Genomic DNA, 22,960 nt, shown 5'->3' on the forward strand with positions numbered 1-22,960 from the left:
AACAAAACAAAAGTTGAGCGGAGTGGGCGGATGAGAACATAAAAAACGAAGCCTGCCAGGGGAGGTTTATGGGATGCTGGAAGCTCATCCCGTAACGAAATCACGGTCTGGTAAAGTTATTCATAAAACGGCATTCGAGAGGTAGAGCGTGGGTTCCCAACTCTAGACTTGACACTTCTGTTTTTCTGTCAAAAGATTGTTGAAACTGCAAATTTTCAGTAATGATACTGAAAGAAAATTGAACGTATACAATGTACTAGCAGATTTCTTAAAACGTTTGCATATTTTCATTAATTGATTAATCGGCGATCTGTAGAAATATCTTTTGATTTTCATAAGACATTTGCTTGGTAAATATTACAAATAATCAAACTGCATTGTAGTATTCCGATGAGTACTATGTATATCATAAAACACCCTGAAAAAATCAGTACGCCGGAGTAACGGTGCATCGAAACACGTGTCAATACGTGTGCAGTATAAAAATCACATTATATTGAATCAACAAATGTCTGACATTAATTTTTGGTATATACTGTATATAAAAAATTATCCTAGCCCTCAGTACATATTGTAGAATTCTTCACAGAATACAGTATCTAACAAATTTTTTTCATAAGAATTATGTTTTCCAAATTCCCTTTCAGATTACTATAATATTCAAAAAGGTATAATGAGGAAACATTTATATCCAAATTTTAATCCATAGTAGTGAAGTTCAATGACGTATTTGATGTTTTTCTTAAAACATAATCAATATGTGAATATTTTATAAATATATAAACATACTTAGATTATTTTTTACGACGACTTATTTTAAATTACTTTTTCAAACAAACTTCATAACGTCACAAAACTGATTATGTCACATTTTACAGTTAAATTTTTCCAGTGCTCTTTAAAAGTGGCAAATAAAATAAATAGGTCTTATTTATTTTAGTATAAATAATTATCGTGACATAGTTGAACACCTCTGTAGCATTCAGAGTCTAGAGAAATGTCTAACGGCGCCTATTCTCTGCTTTGTATATAAGTGTTGGTTATTTACGTACACGATTAACATTTTATCATCAGATTACATTTTCGTCTTTCCACTATTTCTGAAAACGTACTAACTTGTAACTTATAACAAACGTAATTATTTTCGTAACAACTATTTTAAAAAATTAACAAAAAAATTGTCTCACGGTTGTATTATATATTTCATGTACTGTAAATTAAAATATGTACCATAAACACTACAATGTTCTGATACTTGATTTGGCATTATATTTGTAAAATCTTTGTGTAAATTTTGCATGATAAATGCCATTTTTTCTTAAATTTATTGTGACAAGTTTTTCAATGCGTTGAGCGTCATAATGACGTTTAATGCATCGAAACACGTGTCACAATAGAATTTTATTTAAATAGGAGCATTAAACATGTCAAATTTAAATGATGAATATTAGTGAAATCAGTAAAATATTATTTCAAAGTTATAAGGGAAAAGGAAATGTATTTTTTTTCATATTTGAACCAACTAACTAATTGACATGATAAAAATCTAGCTTTTAATATTAAAATTAAATAACTTACCTTTCCTTCGTGTATTTAACGATTAAGATAACACTGTTTACATACGATGCAGTGCTCTACGCACCATTGGGTTCGGATAAGGGCTAGGAGGCAAAGAGGATGGAACGCCACACAAATCTGTCTTTTTAAGCAATCTTCTCTTCTTCCACTCTCATGTATCTCCTAATACATACGCTTGATTTTTTTTTATTTACACTGAATCGTATTGTTTGATTTTCTCTAACGCATTCTTTATACGTCAAAATTAGACTGAGAATATTTTTGTGTGTTTTTCCAATTTGGTACTATGTGCAAAAACGATTGTTTGCAAAATCGTTCCCAATAGGATCAAAGAGTGTGATTAGAGCCCTTTAAAATGCGTGTGTAAATATATTCTTCAAGGGCTCGCTTAACCCCATAAAGCGGGCGAAAACGGGTGAAAAAAGCCCTTTCACCGTTTGAGCTCTCCTAGTCATCTCTCGTCTACATATGCCACCGGCAATTTAAAACACGTGAAGTTTTGTCACTTCAGCGGCGATTTAATAGAGAAGGCTTTACAGGGTGAAAACGGTCATTAAAATAATTTAAAAAATGCATTCTGCGAGGTATGCTTTCGCTGAAAGGTTTTTATTTGCAATAACTGCATTTCAGAGTCCACCTCTGTAATGTAATGGTTAGCTTGCTCGGCTACCGTACTGGAAGTCTCGGATTCTATTCCCAGGGGGGGTCAAATAAATATTAATGATCTTTTCACTCATATTTCGTGCGGGTGGGGATTCAAATGATTTTTTTCTTATAAAATATTAGAATTCAATGCGCTTTTCACTCTGTTACCAACATTTCCTCTCCTTTCTATGTAATTATGTATCAATCATAGCCATAATCAAGTATTTTAAATATTCAGTAGATAGATAAAGGATGGTTTCATTATCCTCACATGCGTATACCGTTGTCTTCTTCGTTGCCTTCCCCACCTAACCACATCTTCGATCTCGCATATTTATCTTATCCTGGTGTTCCTTATTCTATCTCGTAGACCCTCTTTGGGTTTTTATTTCTGACACTCTTAGCGCGTATTTATGTTACTGCGGTGTCTGCTCTGCATTTGATCCCATATGTCATATGAAATTTTTGATACATATGTGTGGAGGTCCTCACCAAACGTTACATTTCCATTATAAATAATTTTAAGTAATCAGGAATTTTAGCTTGTAAAATTGTTACCTTTTTGTGTGATTTAATGATTTCTTATTAGTTTAACACAGGATTGGTCACGTTTTGTCAAAACTTTAATTAAGATTTCGATAGAATACAGTAAACATAACAGATTTGCATTTAAACGATTTTTCGTGCAATATTTGAAATATAACTTTTTGATGAGGACCTCCACATATGTATGTATGTTGTGTATATATGTACGAGTATATAAATAAAGACTAGCTTGGTTTAGCAAATATTTTGGGTAAATAGACACTATGATATGATTGAACAAAAACAGTGTAAACTTTATCACCCCTTGTAGAACAGATTCTGCGATCGCCCCTTCTGGAGGAGTAAGGGCAGGCATTTTATGGGGGTTGGAAATTTATTTTCCCCGCCGTAAATTTATGCCAGAAAAATGAACCGAATAGAAAACTGAAAACTAAACAATGAGGGAAACCATTCCAACATGGCGGTGTTGCGAGATATAATATTTTATATTCTCTGCGGCTTTCCATAAATTCAGCTTCCCGAAGAGAGGTTCTTTTATAAATAAAAATGTCAATTATAGAACGATTTATCGCTAAAGTTTTCTGCTACTGAAAAAGAAATTATAGAAAACGAGATAATAAATATCGTTTTAAATTTCGGATATATTACACTTAAAAGAATATCTTTATTAATAAAAATTTAAGTCTTTATAAAATGTGACACAAAGTTTCTGCGACGAACATTCAAGAAAAAATGTAAGTTTTTATTATTAGATTAAAACCAATATTTTTAGCTTTTCCACTTTTTTATTTGACCAGCGACCGGGTTTCGTCGTTACCGACATCATCAGACTGGATAATATAAATCTATTAAAAATGTAAGTGTTCATATATGACTTGGATGAAGAATAATATGAATAAGTCTGGATATTTACAAGGCTTATGACCTGTAATAGGCTGGTTAAGTGGTTATCACTTCAAACCCCAGACATAAATATTTAAGTTTTGTACTGACTTTTCTTGGTGGAACTGCATTTTATAGAATAAAATAACAACTGTGTAGTTTTTTCCACATAAATTTTATTTGACCAGCGAACGGGTTTCGTCATAACCGACATCATCAGCATGGTCAGACCAGTTTAAAAACTAGACAGCTGCAGTATATAAACAAATTAATAAAATGGCCAAAAATGTGTATCAACACTGGTGGCAACCACTTCACGAAAATCAAATATTTTTCTTTTTTTTTACCGTGTTCATTAATAATCGTTAAAAAAATATTTAGCGCATCTAAATGGCATGTTTCAATTGTGGCAAGTATCTTTGACGTGTATAGTGTACCCAGTGTAGAGTGAGTCGGTGCGACGCGTCCTACCGCCATAAGGTGTGTGGGTTGAATATTTACCTTGGCATGTAATATGAGGCACGCGTTCACCAGTCTGGCGTCTACATCGCTACGCGCTACGGCCGGTAGCGGGTAGCGGCGTAGCGTACTCGCGTAGCGAGCACATGGGCGGTACGTGATAAAAATCATATTTTTTTATCCCTTATCCGCACCCAACGGTGCATAGGGCACCGCATCGTAGCGACGAAGTGTTATCTTGATTGTTAATTGCATGAAGGCAAGGTGATCAGCCCTGCGCTTCTTCTACCAGTCTTGAGTAATATTAATTCAATATGAGAGTGAAAATCATTCATATTTATTTTGACTGTCCTGGGAATCAAACCTGGATCATCCAGTAAAATAGCCAAACGCGCTGACCATTACACTGCGGAGGTGAACAAATGTACAGTAATTGTTTTATTCTATTTTTTAAAATATAACTAATCACTTACACAAATACCTTTCCATAAAGTATTTTTTCAGTTCATCGAGAAAAACTATTAGATTTTACCACAAAGTAGCTGCTGAAACAAATAACGATAATGTTAAATTAATATTTGAGTAAGAGTACACTTACATTTTGACCGCCCTGGGATTCGAACCCAAGACTCCAGCATGGTAGCCAAACGTGGAAACTACTACATTAAAGGGGCGGAAAAATATCCATATTAACTTACTGTATCCTGACTATCGTATCTACATACATGCTTCTGAAATAAATAAATTGGATTAGCGAGTAAATCATTTAAAAATTATCACTATATCTACATATTTGTAGAGAAAGACTTCTCTCATATATCAATTATAAACTCTGTCAGAGCTTTCTTCTGTAAGCATTTTTCTTTTATAAAAAAGAGAAATATTTGTGTTTTTATTATTTACGCATAATACTATTTCTGTGAGTCTAAACGGCTCATTATTAGAAATAGGTATCAAATTGTGGCAGAGTAGGTTCAAACCGAGAAACTCTGACTTAAGAGTCCGCGACACTAACCATGGGACCACAACCCGTCACTATTTTGCTTTCTATCCAGCTTTCAATTTATTTTCAAAATATATAAACTTAATTTGGTAAATTGACCAATTTAATAGGTATCAATTTTTATGTCTTTATTTTTTTTTAATTCCACGCGACGCCTTTGTTAGTGCGTCTCGACGCATGTTCCCTCGCGTTATTGATCTTTCAGGGGTCTGGTTTCAGCGTGTTGTACGCTAGGTACAGCCTGAACGTACCTACAACCTTCCGCTTGTACCTATGTAGATATTAAACATACCTTCAGCAAACATACATTCCTGGTACCCAAAGAAGAGCGAATTGGTTATTATATTGAATTTGTGAACAGATGTAAAATGGAACTTTATATTTTATACCATATATTAAAATCGTTTTTAAATGTGGTGTATGATATAATATTAATATACATACTTTCAATCGACTTTACAATTAAAGTTACATGGTTTGGGAAGTATCTCTCTGTAGTTAGTAGAGTTACAAAGTCAATATTAATTAAATACAAGCGCGGAACGGTAACTTTATAAGAAAAAATATATTTATTTTTTTTATTTAATAATAGTACGAGTACTATAAGTACGCTTCCCCGCAGAGAGAATAGAACGCCACACCATTCTGTCTTTGCAAACATTCTTCGCCTCTTCCACGTTCATGCATCCCTTATCCACACCCGCCGATTGTTTTTAGTACGATATGCAAAATTGTAATCGACAAATTGTTTAGGATATTCCAAACTGTAACATGTAACATGTAACATGTAAAAAAGGAACCAAACTGTGGGAAGGGGGAACGGACCAAAATTTGATTGGCTTCTCCGCCCAAACTTATTATAAAGATTTCAGTCATGTCCCAAAAGGGACGAAGAAGTTATTCTAATGTTTTTATTTACATTGCTTTCACCTTTTGATAATATGTTATATATTATGATCGAATTTTAGATAATTGTTCGTATTTCGGACATATTTAAAATAATAAAAAAATTAACTAATTTAACATGACCTTGCCTCCTCTCAGGGGTAGGCAAAGAAAATATTTCAATTTCTTGATCATGACAAATTTTTTTTGGTCTTCCTCTGTTTACATGTTTAACCGTTCTCTCTTCACTTATTTAATTCACAAACCCAAACCATCTCCCACATCTTTACAATTTAATATTTTCCACCTTCAAGTGTTTGAAACACTTGATCATGCCAAGTTTTCCGCGGTCTTCCACTGCTTCTATTACTAACAAAATTTGCCTTATAAATAATTTTATATGTGATAAAAATATAATATTAAGTAGTGCATTCAATGAAAAATTTTCTCCGGTCACGCGTAATTTATGTTGCCATATTTCCATAGCAGCCCCCCGAATTATTTGGGCGTGGACCGGAAGCACGTCCTGCCCCTGTCGGCGGCCGCGCGCCCTTCAGGGCGGGAGAATACACTTCCGCCCGCCATTCATAAAGGGTGTCGCCATTTTTATTTTTCAGGCCATTTTTCATGTTCCCGTGCGTAGCTTTCAGTTCGTACTGAAATGTTGTTGTACATAAATTACCATAAAAATGTCGCAAATCATAAGGTCTTAATAAAATAAGGTACTTCCAATAGTTTTATTTTCGGTATTAAAATAAACTTTTTCCATTTTTTTGTTTTAATAAAATAAGAAATGTTTTGAAAATTGCACAATAAATTAATACCTATTTTGAGTGTGTCTAAATACTTGTTCACGAATCTGGATTATTTCCTATTTGGAATTATTTTTATATTAGTATTTGATATTCCAACATAGATGAAGAAGAATATGAAATCGGGGCATTAACGGGGCTTAAGATCGTCATAAGTTGGTAGTGATCACTTTATACATGTGTAGCATTCACCAATTCTGCCCACAATTATCCAGGGCAACTGAATTGAATAAATTCGGTAGTAAAAAAACCACTTCTATTTATTTGACCCCCCCCCTTCTAGAAATCGAACCCGGGACCTCCAGTACGGTACCCGAGCGTGTTTTCCATTACACTAAGGAGGTGAACAAAACAAGTAAAGAAATAAATAACTTATGTTTGAGTGTTTAGATTATCGGAGGAATTAGGTTATTTTTGTTCGAAAGAAATTATTATTGTATGTATTAAGAATATTATTTTTTATCTTAATGGGACTCGTATTTTTTAAAATCTTTTTTTTTTACATAGATACTTTTTACGTGATAATTTTTTTTTTTTTTAATTATATATATATTACGGCTCTTTAGGCATGGCCTGTGTTGAGCCGAAATACGTACATGTGAATACATTTTTTTTATTACTAGTTTTTATACAATTCATACAATAGATAAAATAACAATTTACAGTAGAAAGGTTTCACATTAAAATAATTACGCCTGGACTTTAATTAATTATTTTTTCACCCTGTCCCTACCGACCAAAGATTATATATCTTGTAAAAAAACACTTTTTTATTTTTATTATATACATTTATTTAAATCACAATTTACACATATTTCGATTTTTTTGCAAAGACCCACCAAGCCACCTTGCGTGTCTTGTCGGTGGAGTTCTTTTTTAATACATTTTTTATTGTTTTTAACGATTTTAACCTAATACTGTATAGACACAAAAAAGAGAAAAAAAATTTAGAATATAAACATTTTACAATTTTCATAAAATAAACTATTAACTTAACTCAACAGTATCTTGGTAGCGTTCCGATAGTGCGAATGTGCCTTATTAAAAATCACGCGATCCACGCACGGAGCTCCAACTAATTTCCGAACGCTCGCACGTTCCACGTTCCACATTCAAATCGGAAAAATCTCTTTTTATTCCGGCTGTCAGATTCGCTCTCGGGATTGGCGCGTCGCGGCGCGGGAAACCATCATTTGTCACGAGGCGTCGCGACGCCAGCGCCGCGCGCGCTCGTGCGGCGGCCGCGCGAACTGCCCGAATATTTTACGAGATTTGCGTCGACTCCTCTGACGAAATTCGGGGATTTGGGGACGAACGTGCGGAAAACGGGACACCCTTTTTGCGAGACTTGACGTCATAGACATCGGGTGTCAAGTTTATAGCAAATATTTCATATTTAACGTACATATTTTTTAAAATTTCGTAAAATAATAGTAAAATTGACGATTTAGAATCAAAATATATATTTATTTTGATACTTGTAATAACAATTATTTTGGATTATTTAAAAGAAATAAACACTTTAAATAATTATTATTATCCAAGTATTTCTTTTTTTTTAATCATGGTATTCATTAAATGTAATGAGTTTTATTTCATTACACACGATTACTAACAAAACAACTACAAATGTTTTCATCTACAGGTAAAAAGTAAAACAAAAAAGTAAAATGTTAAGATTTACTTTTTATCTGTTGAGGAAAACATTTATAGTTTTCGAAACTAGTCGCGTGTAATAAAATAAAAATCAAACAGTTGTAAAAGTGTTTGATTTTTAAATTTTTAAAGATAATCAACATGTCATTCCACAAAATTAATGCCTAATCAAAAGATATTATAATTTTGGATAGTAAGTCGTGTCCCTACTTTTTTGTCCTTTTTTTTAAACATATTTTATAAATTTGACATATTTTGAACACACTCAAAATAATACGTAAAAACTTTAACATGCTGACCATCACTTTATACACGTGCAATATTCACCATTCTACCCATGATTGACAACCCCATTGCTCAATTTTTTAGAACTTCGACATATATCATTAATCTCAATCGATACAGGCGAATTGCAAAGGTGAGTATTGCATAAAATATATTATTTTGTACAAACAATATTACCGATGTGCTGAGCTTATGGTAAGTAGAAAACATTTTTTTACGCTTAAATTCATATTTCGAGACCATTAATATAACAATAAATGTAAATGTTAGTTTGTTCAAAATCTTAGTTCTCCTATCATTTGCCAGTTATTAGAATTCCCAAGCTATCCACCGATTGTTTATAAATTTTCTCATAACTTTGTATTTAAATACGTGCGTGTTTTTATACATATGGTATAATATATATATGTATATATATATATATATATATATATATATATATATATATATATATATATATATATATATATATATATATATATATATATATATATATATATATATATATATATATATATATATATATATATATATATATATATATATATATATATATATATATATATATATATATATATATATATATATATATATATATATATATATATATACCTTTGACGTGTATTTTTAACTGTGAGAATTTTTTTTAAACATGTTTTTTAGACCAATATAGCAGCGCCATCTGTTAAACATACTAGTAACACACACAATCATATCAATTATTTTATTAGATTATTGCAATACAATCTAAAATAAAATGTATACCCACACAGATGAGTGTTTGATAATGTCCTAAGAAGACGAAACGTGTCACGTATTAACATGTACATAAATAAATGTAGAATTCAATCCAACAAACCTTGTTTTATTTTGGATATACATATTACCCAACAATTAAATATACGTATAGTTGGAAATGTCGGTTGAGGACCTCTTCTACTGTTCATTAGTATGGAGAAGTCCTGTATTCTATGAAACATAACATGGCTGTTATTTTGTGAAAAAAAATTACAAAGTTGTTATTTTATTCTACAAAATGCAGTTCCACCAAGAATTGCTTGTACTAAACTTAAATCTAATATAACCTAACCTAACCGTTGTCTTTGGTCCACAGGTCTGGTTCAGCAACAGACGCGCCAAGTGGCGGCGCGAGGAGAAGCTGCGCACGCAGAGGCGGACCGAGCCCGGCGGCCCCGCGGCGCCCTCGGGGCCGGCGTCCAGCCCCCCGGCGCCCGCGGGGCCTCGGCTCAACCTTAACGCGGGCTTCAACTCCATGTACCCCTCCATACCGCAGCCCATCGCCACCATGGCCGACACATACAGGTACTTGTAAGGATAACTTTATGACTTATGTCCTTAAAATGTCGGAATCAATATCAAGAAGTTCCTGATTGGCCCACACTAGATCAGTAGTGTAAAGGCAAAGGGGTATATCTGTCTACTACTACTACCATCACGCCGTTTCCCCGTAGGAGTAGGCAGAGAGGATGGAACGTCACACTCTTCTGTCCTGACATACACTCCTCGCCTCCTTCACATCCATACATCTAGTAATACATGCCCTCCGATTATGCAGACTTTTGACACCGCCAGATTTTAGGTTCTGATTGATCTGATCGTGCCAAGTCTTGGTATATCTGTTTAATTTTTCATTTTCTATGTTTGTTCCACAAAATGTCTTAAATAGTGTATTCCATAAGCTGGCAAAAGGATATAGCTATAGTTGCAATACTTTTTTAGTTTTATTAAGATTTGTACGTATAAAAATACATAAAACAAATGAGTTATTTAATTTCACAACTTTGTTTTTGCTCTCCTGTAAAATTTATTCTGAGACAGATATACCCCTTTGCCTTTACACTACCGAGATTATCCCTCCTGTTCCCGACAGATTCAAATAAAAACATTTTTATTTTTTTTATTTTAAAAAGATAAGTACTTATTTTTGTTTTTATTATTTACTAAAATACTATTTCTGTGAGCCTAAGCGGCTCCTTATTAGAAATAGGTATCAAATTGTCTTAGAATGGGTTCGAACCGAGAAACTCTGACTCAAGAGTCCGCGACACTATCCACGGGACCACAACCCGACACATTTAGTTAGAAGAAACGAAAATTCGCTTAATGATCTATATAAACCTTGTACATAATAAGCAAGGTAAATAATAATTGCAGCTCCCATCTAAAAAAAAATTAAAATGTCCCCCGAACGCTGACTAGTTATGAAAACTAGTTAGCATCCAATAAGTGTTGTCATAAAATCATTGTTTTTCTACTTCTCAACGTAGATAACAAAGAATATGGAAGTCCGGGCATTTACGGGGCTTACGACCGTCATAGGCTGGTTTGAGTGATCAATTTACAGTGACAGTGTCGGCATAGATTGTTTCACATTCCTATACACAGGACTAACCTGCCGATAGTTATGCCTTTAGGAAGAGCTACCGCTATGTTGAACAATATCTCATTCGATATTGATCTGGTCCATGTGTCTGAAAGAGTTTTCCGAAGAATTCTTCTACACCTTTAGCAATAGTTCTTGCATATTTTTGATATTTGTATGTATTTTAATTTACACGCTTTATTTTTTTTAGTTTGTAATGTATATGTAATTGAAAGTAAATAAATTGAAATTGAAAATTGAAATTAACAAACGTGTAACATTCACCAATTCTACCTATGATTGACAGCCACACTACTCAAACTCTTGGAACCTCTATATATATGGTTCAATTCGAAACATATGCTTGAATCACTTGAATTTCACCCGTGCCCAAACTTCCATGTTTTTATTTATCTATGTTGAGATGTTAAAAAATAATATGAAGAATAATTCTTAAAATTGGAGATATAATCCAGATTTGTGAACATGTATTTGGACATACTCAAAATGTTGTAAGTAAACTCATGTCCATGACGTTGTCCTCGTCGCGTGTAGTAAGTGGATTGAAAAAGCCCAAACGAGAGAATTGAAAGCTGTCTCTCCTCTTACACCAACCAATGACTGGTCGTAAGTCTTGTAAATACCTAGACTTCCTTATTTTCATCTTGATCAACTTTTTCACCTTTGCTCAGATAGAAATTAAATTTAAATGATAGAAAATTGTGATTACATGTTAAGACATTTCGCTCACTCCTTTCAAGAACGTCATGAATCAAAAATCGTCAATTTTCAGTTGTGCATGTTTTCAGAATGCCCAGAAAATGTAATATATTCCGGCAAAAGAGGCATATTTTTAACTTAATATTTACCCACTACAGGGCAGAAAGTGTTGTTTTTGCATTTTGAAGAAAAGGCGTTGTTAGATTATTTTTTTAAATATACTTACCATAAATTTTTCAAATGGAGAAAAAACCTTCTGGTTTTAACTAAAAAGATCTGTTGCACAATAAAAAGTTCAGTAAGTGGGTTGATATTTATTTTTAATACATTGTATTATTTTTTTAAACATCAAAAATGTTCTCCTGAAAAATCAAGTATTTTGATTTATGACGTTCTTGAAAGGAGTGAGCGATTTGATAATTATAAAAAAATAAGAACGGTCCATTGCTGTCAACTTTCCGTTTACAAAGAGATTACAACCTCTCCGTAAAACAATACCTGGATTAAGAAAACCACTATCGCATATTGCCATCATTTGTAAGGAAAACCATATTGTGCTTCGCGCAAATCAATTAACCTTTTATTTTAAAGAAAGCAACAAAACATTGCATTTAAGCGATGACTCTAAGTTAACCCATGCTCCAAATCTTCAATTATTGTTCTCGAAAAAGGAAGAGGGAATATTGTAGACCAGTGGTTCTTAACCTTTTTTAAGCAAGGGAGGATTTTTAATCATAAGAAAATTCGCGGTACACCAAAGCTAAAGATCCAAAAAACATACAAAGATAATCTTTATTAAAAATAAATCTGATTATTTGATTTCAGACAAGTTAATTACATTATAATTTATATTTGAAGCACTAACTTTGTGATTTTCCATTTTATAATAAAAATGTAACTTTGTTTTATAATCACTATAAATATATTATTATAACTTAATTATAATGTCTACCGTTTTCGAAGGTAACAGCTTCTTTATCAAGTATTCATCAGTCTTGATAAAGAAGCGGTTAGCTTCGAAACCGGTAGACATTATAATTAAGTTATAATTAAATATTTATAGTGATTTTAAAACAAAGTTACATTTAATTATAAATAATATTAATTACAAAATACTTAAAAACATAAATACTCCAATAAACTTTTTGCGGCGCAAATTATTTAATGTGATACCTGAGCTTGTCGGCTTTTACGAATTTCAGCGATATTAGGTCTAATATTTGATATAGTTACTCTCATTTCTTTATTCAAATTGCTAAGCCAAGGTTCACAAATCAAATCCTTTCAATGATCCTACCATTGATTGAGCACCATCTTTATGAATTCCTATACATAACACCCATGATATTTTCAATTGTTCTTAGTATGATGATATATCGCTCACTCCTTTCAACAACGTCATGTATCAAAAACTTGATTTCTCAGGAGATCGTTTTCAAAGTTTGAAAATATAATCAAATGTGTTAAAAATAAATATCAAGCCACTCATTGAACTTTTTACTGCGCAACAGATCTTTCTAGGTAAAACCTGAATGTTTTTCTCCATTTCAAAAATATTTAGTATATTTAAAAAAAATAATCAAACAATACCTTTTCTTCAAAATGCAAAAACAACCCTTTCTGCCTACTAGCAGATAAATATAAAGTTAAAAATATGTCGTTTTTGGTGGGATATCGTACCTTTTGTGGGCATTCCGAAAGTATGCATAACTGAAAATTGACTATTTTCGATATATGACGTTGTTGAAAGGAGTGAGCGATATGTAGAATGAAAGATATCTTGACCGCTGTTGTGAGATGAGCACACACAACTGCCATCTAGCCTAATGGCTAAGTATAATTACTAGCAACTCAAATCGCACAGTAAATGAGCCAATTTAAAATTTTGGTTTACATAATTTCGCGTAGCGCTTGCAACAAGCACCGGTTAAGAACCGCTGTTGTAGACTTTCTGGGAACAAATGGCGGGAATATCGGGAGAGTCCCTCTCTTCTGGGGGCAAGATTAATTAAATAATTGACTAATGGCGCGGAAACTGGAAGGAAGTTGTTCTAGTTACCTGCGAGGAAGAAAAGGAGCGCCAGACAAGGGAAAAGAAGGTAGAACCGAGAGGACATTATTCTTATTCGTTTTTATGGCAGTCATCGCTTTTATCTCCAGCCGAGGGCACGGGAAACTTTGTTAAATTGCGTTCATTGATGGAAGTTTACCGGATTGTTTTTTCAGTCGTTGTTATTTATTATCGGAGGATTGTTTCCTTGTACATAAACAAGAGAAATAATCTGCGAGAATGCGGAGAAATGTAGGATGTAAAATTACGCCATACGAATCAAACGGGTTCAAATCTATAGCTTACGAAAAATTCACTAATAATTAATTTCATGAATGTTTTCCGCAGATACTTAGTGGTATATTTTATGAACTTTATAAAATTAAACAACTTTGTTTTAACTACTTTTTTATTATTAGTACAGTTTAACATACCGGTTTCGACAATAATAAAAAAGTGGTTAAAACAAAGTTGTTTAATTTTATAAAGTTAATAATCAATTAATTAAACACTCTTCTTATCATTAGGTCAAATGTAGACAACATTTTACTTGATGACGGAATGGTTTTTCAGAACCGGTAGTCATGAAGTAGTTTTTTAAGTGGTATTACACAAAGTGAACGATGAATGATAAGGAGAATGTTATGTTACCATACCACAATGTGAACATGCTTTTAATATACAAAATTGATTTTTATCAATTCTATCAGACATTGGATTATTCTCACTATGGATAATTTATTTATAAATATTATAGCAGGCTCAACTTGATATGAAAGAAGATGGAAGTCTGAGCATCCCAGGGCTTACGACCTGGCATTTGGCTAGCTTAATTAATCACTTTTTACACTAGTAACAACAACAACTTCCATCTTTATAGCCACCTATATTATTAATATATCATCAGTAGGGTAAATAATCCAGTGTCTGACCACACTAATAACACATTTCGTTACATATCCATATTCAAATATCCCACAAGTGAAACACTTGTGAATACTCCTGTTCAAATCATGTTCAACGGATTCAAATGTTCAAATGATTCAACTCCATGTCTGAACATCTCACCAACGTCTCTTCTTAATGAAACTCCATATCTGAACATCCCACTAACGTCAATTCTTGATACGTCTTCCTGTCTGAACATCTCACTAACTTCCCTTCTTCAATTGTTGGGTAATAAATCCAAAATAAAACACGGTTTTTTGTATTCAATTCCACATTTATTTATGTATATATTTATACGTGACGCGTTTCGTCTTCTTGGGACATTATCAAACACTGACTGAAAATATTTACAAAATGTCGTTATATATGTACTAACAATAATTGCTATTATTAGGTCTAGGAGTACATATAATGGTGGGTATTTCGGTGGGTAATATGATTCTCTTCTTCATACGACTCCATGTCTGAATATCCCACTAACGTCTCCTCTTAATAGAACTCCATGTCTGAACATCTCACTAACGTCAATTCTTGATACTCCCTGTCTGAACATCTCACTAACTTCTCTTCTTCATACAATTCCACGTCTGAACATCTCACTAGCGTCCCTTCTTAATACTACGCCATGTGTGAACATCTCACTAACGTTCCTACTTCACACAACATGATACTCACGAACTTTCTTGTTACACCTCCACGTCTGAACATCCCACTAACGTCCCTTCCTGATACAACATGCCACTCACGATCTTTCTTGTTACATCTCACTAACGTCTCTTCTTGATACAACAGCCACTTACAATCATTCTTGTTACACCCCCACGTCTGAACATCCCACTAACGTCTCTTCTCGTTGCAGCTCGATGTCGGGATCCAGCTGCCTGCAGCAGCGCGACTCCGGCTATCCGTACATGTTCCCCGAGGCCATCCACGGGCTGGGCGGCTACCCGCGCCCGCCGTGCCCGGCCGCCGCCCACCAGCAGCCCCAGCTGGGCGGCCACCCCTCGTACGGCGGGCCGCCGTCTGCAGGAAGCACCGGTAAGACAAAATATATCATAATTTTCTCACACAAATACATATTTTATTTTTATTTACTTATTTACAAAAATGTTAGTAGTTTTAGTATTTATCAACTCATCGAGATTTTTATGTCTACCGGTTTCGAGACGTACCCGTCTCTTCATCAGGATAATCACTACCACAGCACGCAAATAATACTGCCCTTCACTACTGTAACACTATTTACACACTTACAATTACACAAAGTGTTTAACACTATTTATTTATTTATTTCAAAACATATTACATACATAAGTCATATACAGTGAAACCCCTATCTATCGTTACTTGAATAATCGTTTTCCCGGATGTGTCGTTTATTTCTTCTACCCTGAATTCATTTCATACAAAATTAGATCGCATCGATCGTTTCTATCCAACATTTTACCGCATTCACCGTTTGAATTACGCTATATATTTGATATAATTTGTCTGTTTTTTTTTTACATTTTCTCAATTTTGTTATATTCGACGACAATATTTCAACTGTGGGATACAGACTATCAAAAGCTTGTGTGATGGATACAGCAGAAGAGGTCTTAAGATCTTTGGGTTCTGTTCAACTTTGCATTTGTTTTTAATCAATACATTTATTTACATCTAAAACTTGTATTCTTAAAATTTCAACCTGCCAATGGTTATGCAATTGGGAGGACGGTATCTTTACTCGATCGTATATCCTTGTATATTGATTTCTTTATCCCGCATTCATTGTTTTCCCGCATTCATAGTTTGTTCACTAGGTCCATAGAGGTCTATAGAGGTTATATATATTTATATTAAAAAAATATTAATATATATGTCCGTGAAATAAGGTGCCAGAACGCTGTTCCACAGCGTTACATGGAGAGAAAAAAAGCCCTGCAAATATATCTATGTACTTAATGTAGGTTATGATACACCTGACTATAGTAAATTAAATAAAACAGCAATGAATACATCTAAGTTAAAAGAAAAAAATGTACCTAAACATAAAAAAACGTAATTAGTAAAAATTTTATTATTTCCTTATACAAGTTTTTCGTGCACATTTTGTAATTATAACTGCTTAATTACACGTGAGAAACTTCAAATTATAAAAGTAATTCATTTCAATTGTGTTAGATGTCAGATTCCGATTTGCGATAGTATCTAAAATTATTCTATAAAAATATGTATTCCATTGTTTGTATTATTTAAACCGGGGCAACTTGTTCATTATAATATAAATGTGTACGTATGTAAATTTTCCACATCTCGCCTTATAAATATTCCGTAAAAATTATGGAAATAATGTATTCCTTACTCCTCGTGCTATTCTGAAAAAAAATAAAGCCGCAAAAAATACCCCGCGAATATTCATCGAAAAATAATAAAACGTACATGAAAAAAGTGTACCTTACCCGGGCGAGTCGGTAGATACGAAGAATAATTAAATATGTAGGTATACTTTTACACATAATGGCAACATTTTTATTCAGAATCCACGCAGCCAGGAAAATGAGATTGTTCCCGGTCAACGCGCAACAGCAGGAAGCTATTTTTTTCCGCGTTTTTCAATTCTGGCGCCGAGCGGAAGTGGCGTGGCGGGCAAAAATGGGACTGGAAGTGACATTTCCCATTTGCCATGTAAAATATTTTATGTGGACCGCGTAGAGACGAGAAATTTCAATCCTTTCGGGGTAGGTTCCCCGGCATTAAAATGTAAAACGCAATGGCCGCCGGAGAATGTGCGTGGAACGGAGCGAGCGCGGCCACGCGGAAACCGCGGGAAAATGGGATTTAATACATTTAAACAAATAACTGTCACCGTGACGGTCATTTTATTTGGTGAAAAACGAGCTTCCAGTAAAAATTCAATTATTTTTGTCGGCTCGAGGAAGAAAGGTAAATAAATTATAAAGTATGGCATTTAACAGCGAAAAGAACGTGTGAAAAATATACAATTGCCTTTGTCATAATTTTATTGAGGAGGCTGCAAAAAACAAACCGCTGTTTTTCTCGATAGGGTGAAAATAATAGCCATTTTTTCTCGGTAATTTGAAAGAGTAAAAATAATGAATCATAACATGAAATAAGACAATCTGTGAATAGGAAATAAACAAATAAAATCAGTGTCAATATCAAATCAATGTCGAGGTCTGAAATTGGCAACATTATAATAGAAGTTGTCGCAAACCAGTGATGGTATTTTTCTAAAATTCCAGGACATTTAATTGTCATAAATTATTTTCTTAAGCAAATGTATTATGTTTTTATACATCAGAAAAATCAGTCTATTTGATAATTTTTTAATTTATTATTAGATTAAAACCAATATTTTTAGCTTTTCCACTTTTTTATTTGACCAGAGACCGGGTTTCGTCGTTACCGACATCATCAGACTGGTTTCCATCACGAAGTGTCAGTGAATAATATATATCTATTAGATATTTTTTTTTTTTAAATATATTTTTTTAAATTAATTATTAATTTATATAGTAGGAATATAGTCGAAACGTTATTATAGGATAGATCGATCACTTTATTAACAAATAACTGTACGCAGTCCCGTGTTGTTGTGGCTCAGTCTGGTTAAATGGATAAGAAAGAAAAGAAAAACAGACATTTCTAATGTTTAATTTCACAATGCTTGTGGGTATACAATATTTTAGAAGCTTAAAAAACACGCTGTTTGCATGAGCGATGTTTAGTATTGCGTGTGTTGCTGTTAATTTCAACAGATGGCGTTGCCATTATGGTAAAAATGCTGTTTGAAGAAGCATGTTTTCACCTGCATAAGACAAAGCTTACCTGCATTTAATTTGTATATTTCTTTAAAGAACGACGTAGGTACTACGTACTAGGTAGGTACTTTTTAAAATAGTAATAGGAACTTCAATACGTAGAAATTATCAACTCTCAATTTACAAGGAATAAGCTAAAATTGCTCTGAACAAAATTCGAGAGTTCTGGAAATAAAAATGGAGGCAGTTTTTCTTGTTTTCTAATTGCGCATTTCTTTCCAGGTGTCATCTCGGCCGGCGTCTCAGTTCCAGTCCAGATACCCTCGCAGGGTCCAGACCTGACTTCCAATTATTGGCCACGGCTCCAGTGATCGCAACTTTTCGGGTTTTCTCATCGGCTACTGATGCCGCAAGAAAACCCGCCAACATCCGCGCACGACTCACCATCTAGCGACGTCGCGCACAACTACTCGGCCACGAGCGACGCTCATTCCCTAGCCATGAACATTACCCAGGGGGCGAACGGAATACAGCAAAATGTGTAAATTATAAATGATAAAAAAGTACGAAACAGTGCAATTTAAAATAATAAAATTATGTTCTAATTATTGGCCGCAAGTTCAGTGACATAAGTGCGATATTGTAAAATATAAATGTTCACGTCTCAAGTGCCGAAGACGCAAACCACTCGACTGTTGTTTTAAATAATGAACGTTCGTTCATTATCGCCGCGTAGTGTTGGAATTTTGTAACTAAATTATATCTGGTCTGCTCGTTCTCGAACTAAATCTCACCCTCTTCTACGCATGACGTCACATTTAAAATAGTGCGTGAACAGGATTAGTTAGGTACGCTGAAGAGGCATATCTGAGAAGAAATCATTTTATTATATTTCAACTTGGAGCTCTAATACCCATACGTCAAATATGAGGTAAGAACGAATTACAAGGTAGTAGTAGTATTTTCATTTCATTTTTATTTTTTCACATACAATACTTTTGGTGTTTTTTCTTACCAAAAATCACAATATGACAGAATATTTACTTTTTATGGACAGAATTCAAATAATATTTATATTAAATTTTCTTCCTCATTTATGTGCTCAATTTTATCCAAAAATCTATTTTCTATAACAAAAAACAAGCTTCTTCACTTTGCTTGCCTAATTTATGCCATTTTTAACATCATATGATTCGATTACAGAATAATCCTATTTATGAATGTAATTTTTTTACGTAATAAATAGAGTACGTATGCAATATCATATTCTGATTTACTTACATACTTGAAGAAGAACGTTTATGTAAGTATTTTTATATTTTCTTAAAATTACCCCTTTTCAATTAATTTTGGATAATTAGTCATCAAAATATAGCTGATAGATGTCACTTATGCATAGCCTGCGCACGTTAAGACCAGATATATTTCCACTACAGTAAAAAATAGCGAGAAAACACGAAACGTCAAATCTAAATTTTTTTATTTTCTAAACTTGTGATTTTTATAGTAAAACGCAAACGTCACATCGAATTATTTTAGTATCGTTAAGTAGCGTCTGAAGAAAACTTAATTGTTTTATAAATTATCAGAAAAACATCCTTAGTTCAAATGTATACCTATAGGATAGAAGATATTACAAAACTATGTTTATTTTTATGTTATCCTGGGTTAACAGGGTAGCATTTTTGTTTATTTTGAACAGCAATATTTATTATATTATTTGGTTTGTCGATTTTTGGGTGCCAAAACGTATGGGAAATTGTACATTGTAACTAGTTGGATTTTTGTTGGACAATCTGTGATGTAAATAAAATTAGTTTGTAATTATATTTCTTTTACTTATTTATAAACCAGTGTAACGCAATTCTATCATTTAGGTCACATTATTTTAGTACGTCAAATAGTCACAAAATAATCAAATAACCTTGCATTTATGTCTTCTCACAAACTAATATATAGTCACTATGTTTTTACGTTAGATTCATATTCACAGGATAAAAGCAAGTATAATTATTTTCAATAGTAATTAAACCCATTACCTCTTGTCGAAAATGTTCAATATTTTATCTGGTACACAGTCACTTATATTATAAATATATCTTATTTTATTTTTCAACATAAGAAATCTGTGCGAGTACAAAATTATATTTATAACTTTCCTGAATCATTTTTTTGAACGTATAAGAAAAAAATTGTAAATACTTTAGGTTTGAAAAGTATATGAAATATCTCTAAATTTGTTTTCTTTTATAAAGTTGAAACATACCAAACATAACATGAATATTTCATTACTTATTATCATGATTTTAGATGTTTTGAATGAATGAATGATAAATTTATATAATCATTAAAAGTCAGTAAAACAATCATTATTTCTGTTTTCTGAATCACTTAATTTTTTATTAGACTGAGCTGTTTGACCGTGGTGAGACGTTTTGAAAGGGTTGTTATTCCACAGCTAAATCTTCACTCACTCAATGTCACTCTGATATCCTTTTAACATATTTGCCCAGTTATCGGTCAAACCTCTAGTCAGCAGTTATCCAAAATTATACAATACATTTGTAGATACGGTGATTGTGTATCCAATTGTTATTGAGTGGATAAATTTCAACCGTCAGTCAACTGTTGCACACTGACATGACTTAAATTAATGTTGAACAACCCTAACAATTATTCACTTCAGTTTGGTTTTAAATATCATAGTTTTGTTGAAAAACTCACTTTTGGGATGGTATGATTGTTGGAACATCAGTGAACAGTTAAAAAAAGTTTGTTAATCAATTTACATTCTACTAAACTAAAGATTCGGTTCAAATTGTCCACACCCTTTTAAAACATTGAATTTGTTAGCTCTTTAAAAGTGACTTTTTCAATATATCCTCTTGTCTTCAATCTTAGTATTAATTTTTTTATCTCTCTTTTAAATATCAAAATCTTAATATTTTCTTTTTTGCATGCATTAAAAACAGGCAACAGATTCTATAATTAACACAAACCATGATATTCTGAATATTAATAATATTTAAAGCATTTACTTTGTGGTTAGTCATTTTTACTTATTTATTTTTTTACATAAATGTTAGTAATATGAGTATATAACCAGTCACCGAGATTTTTATGTCTACCGGTTTTGAGACGTACCCGTCTCTTCGTCAGGACAATCACTACCACAGCATGCAAACAATACTACCCTTCACTACCATAGCACTATCTACATACTTAAAACTACAAAAAATGTTTAACACGTGAGCTTGCAACCCTTAGTGAATGTTGGTCTTCGGGTCGACCTTAAATCACATGTGTTAAACATTTTGTGCAGTTTTAAGTGTGTAAATAGTGCTATGGTAGTGAAGGGTAGTATTGTTTGCATGCTGTGGAAGTGATTGTCCTGACGAAGAGTCGGGTACATCTAGAAACTGGTAGACTTAAAAATCTCGGTGAGTGGTTACATACTAATATTACAAACCATGAGATTTTCTTGATACGAATCACACTCAAATTGTCTGAAGAAGAAGAAGAGTGTATGATAGTGGCTATGGATGTTAATAAACCTAAGATTTCAATGTATAAACCAAATCTATTTGGCTAATTCTTGTGGAATTGAATCATTCGATTGTAAAGTTGTAAAAATAATTATTATTTAACTTGTGTGATAGGTATATGCTAATAAATTTAATTCATGTGTTATTTTAAGGATTAATTATAAGAATTACTAAATAAAACATTATTATTGATGAAAAACTGACTTTGATTAAGAATATTACACTTTTCCCAACAACCTTTTATATGATTTATTTTTTTAATTTGTAGAATTCCATTTTAATTTATGTATTAATTTTTAAATCAAACACAGATTTTTTGAGTCTACTAAGTTGTATTTAATTAAAAAACACATAAAAATTAATATTCGCCAAGTTATAGCATTTTCAAAAGAATGTTTGAAAATGCCATAACTGGGCGAAACAATTATCACAATATTCATTTTTATGTGTTTTTTAATCAAATAGAACTTAGTAGACTCAAAAAATCTGTGTTTGATTTAAAAATTAATACAAACCTTTTATATTATTTTAAAATATTATAGTCGGTAACAAACAATTTATGAACATTAAGAATTGAAGTCCGCTTCCGTAGTGTAATGGTCAGCTCGCTCAGCTACCGTTCTGTGGTCCCGGGTTTGATTCCCAGGGGGGGGGTTCAAATACAAAGAAGTGATTTTTTCACTCTGACATTTATTCAATATTACCCTTGACTGGTACCTGAAGCGGATGGCTAATCACCTTTCCTTCATGTGTTAACGATCAAGATGACACTGCGTTTATATGATGTAGTGCCCTATGC

At 32.9% G+C, this 22,960-nt stretch overlaps 1 protein-coding gene across 4 annotated transcripts in view; it reads left to right on the forward strand.

Annotated features, from left to right (window-relative positions):
* toy (paired box 6 protein twin of eyeless) overlaps window positions 1-22,336 on the forward strand; it is a 119,118-nt gene extending 96,782 nt beyond the window's left edge. For 2 of the 4 annotated variants that reach the window (XM_088260539.1, XM_088260538.1), the window contains exons 7-9: window positions 9,866-10,074; window positions 15,712-15,890; window positions 18,899-22,336. In XM_088260539.1, the coding sequence (XP_088116665.1) occupies window positions 9,866-10,074; window positions 15,712-15,890; window positions 18,899-18,987 (477 nt within the window). In that variant the 3' untranslated portion in view covers window positions 18,988-22,336. Of the gene's footprint in view, window positions 1-9,865; window positions 10,075-15,711; window positions 16,769-18,898 lie in introns of those variants that run through there. The other 2 variants (XM_088260537.1, XM_088260535.1) reach the window with 1 other exon arrangement.
* Window positions 22,337-22,960: the final 624 nt, after the last annotated feature.

Source organism: Brachycentrus maculatus, unplaced genomic scaffold, assembly GCF_059751285.1.
Source record: "Brachycentrus maculatus isolate JH-2025_06_01 unplaced genomic scaffold, ASM5975128v1 h1tg000138l, whole genome shotgun sequence".
NCBI lineage: Eukaryota > Metazoa > Arthropoda > Insecta > Trichoptera > Brachycentridae > Brachycentrus > Brachycentrus maculatus.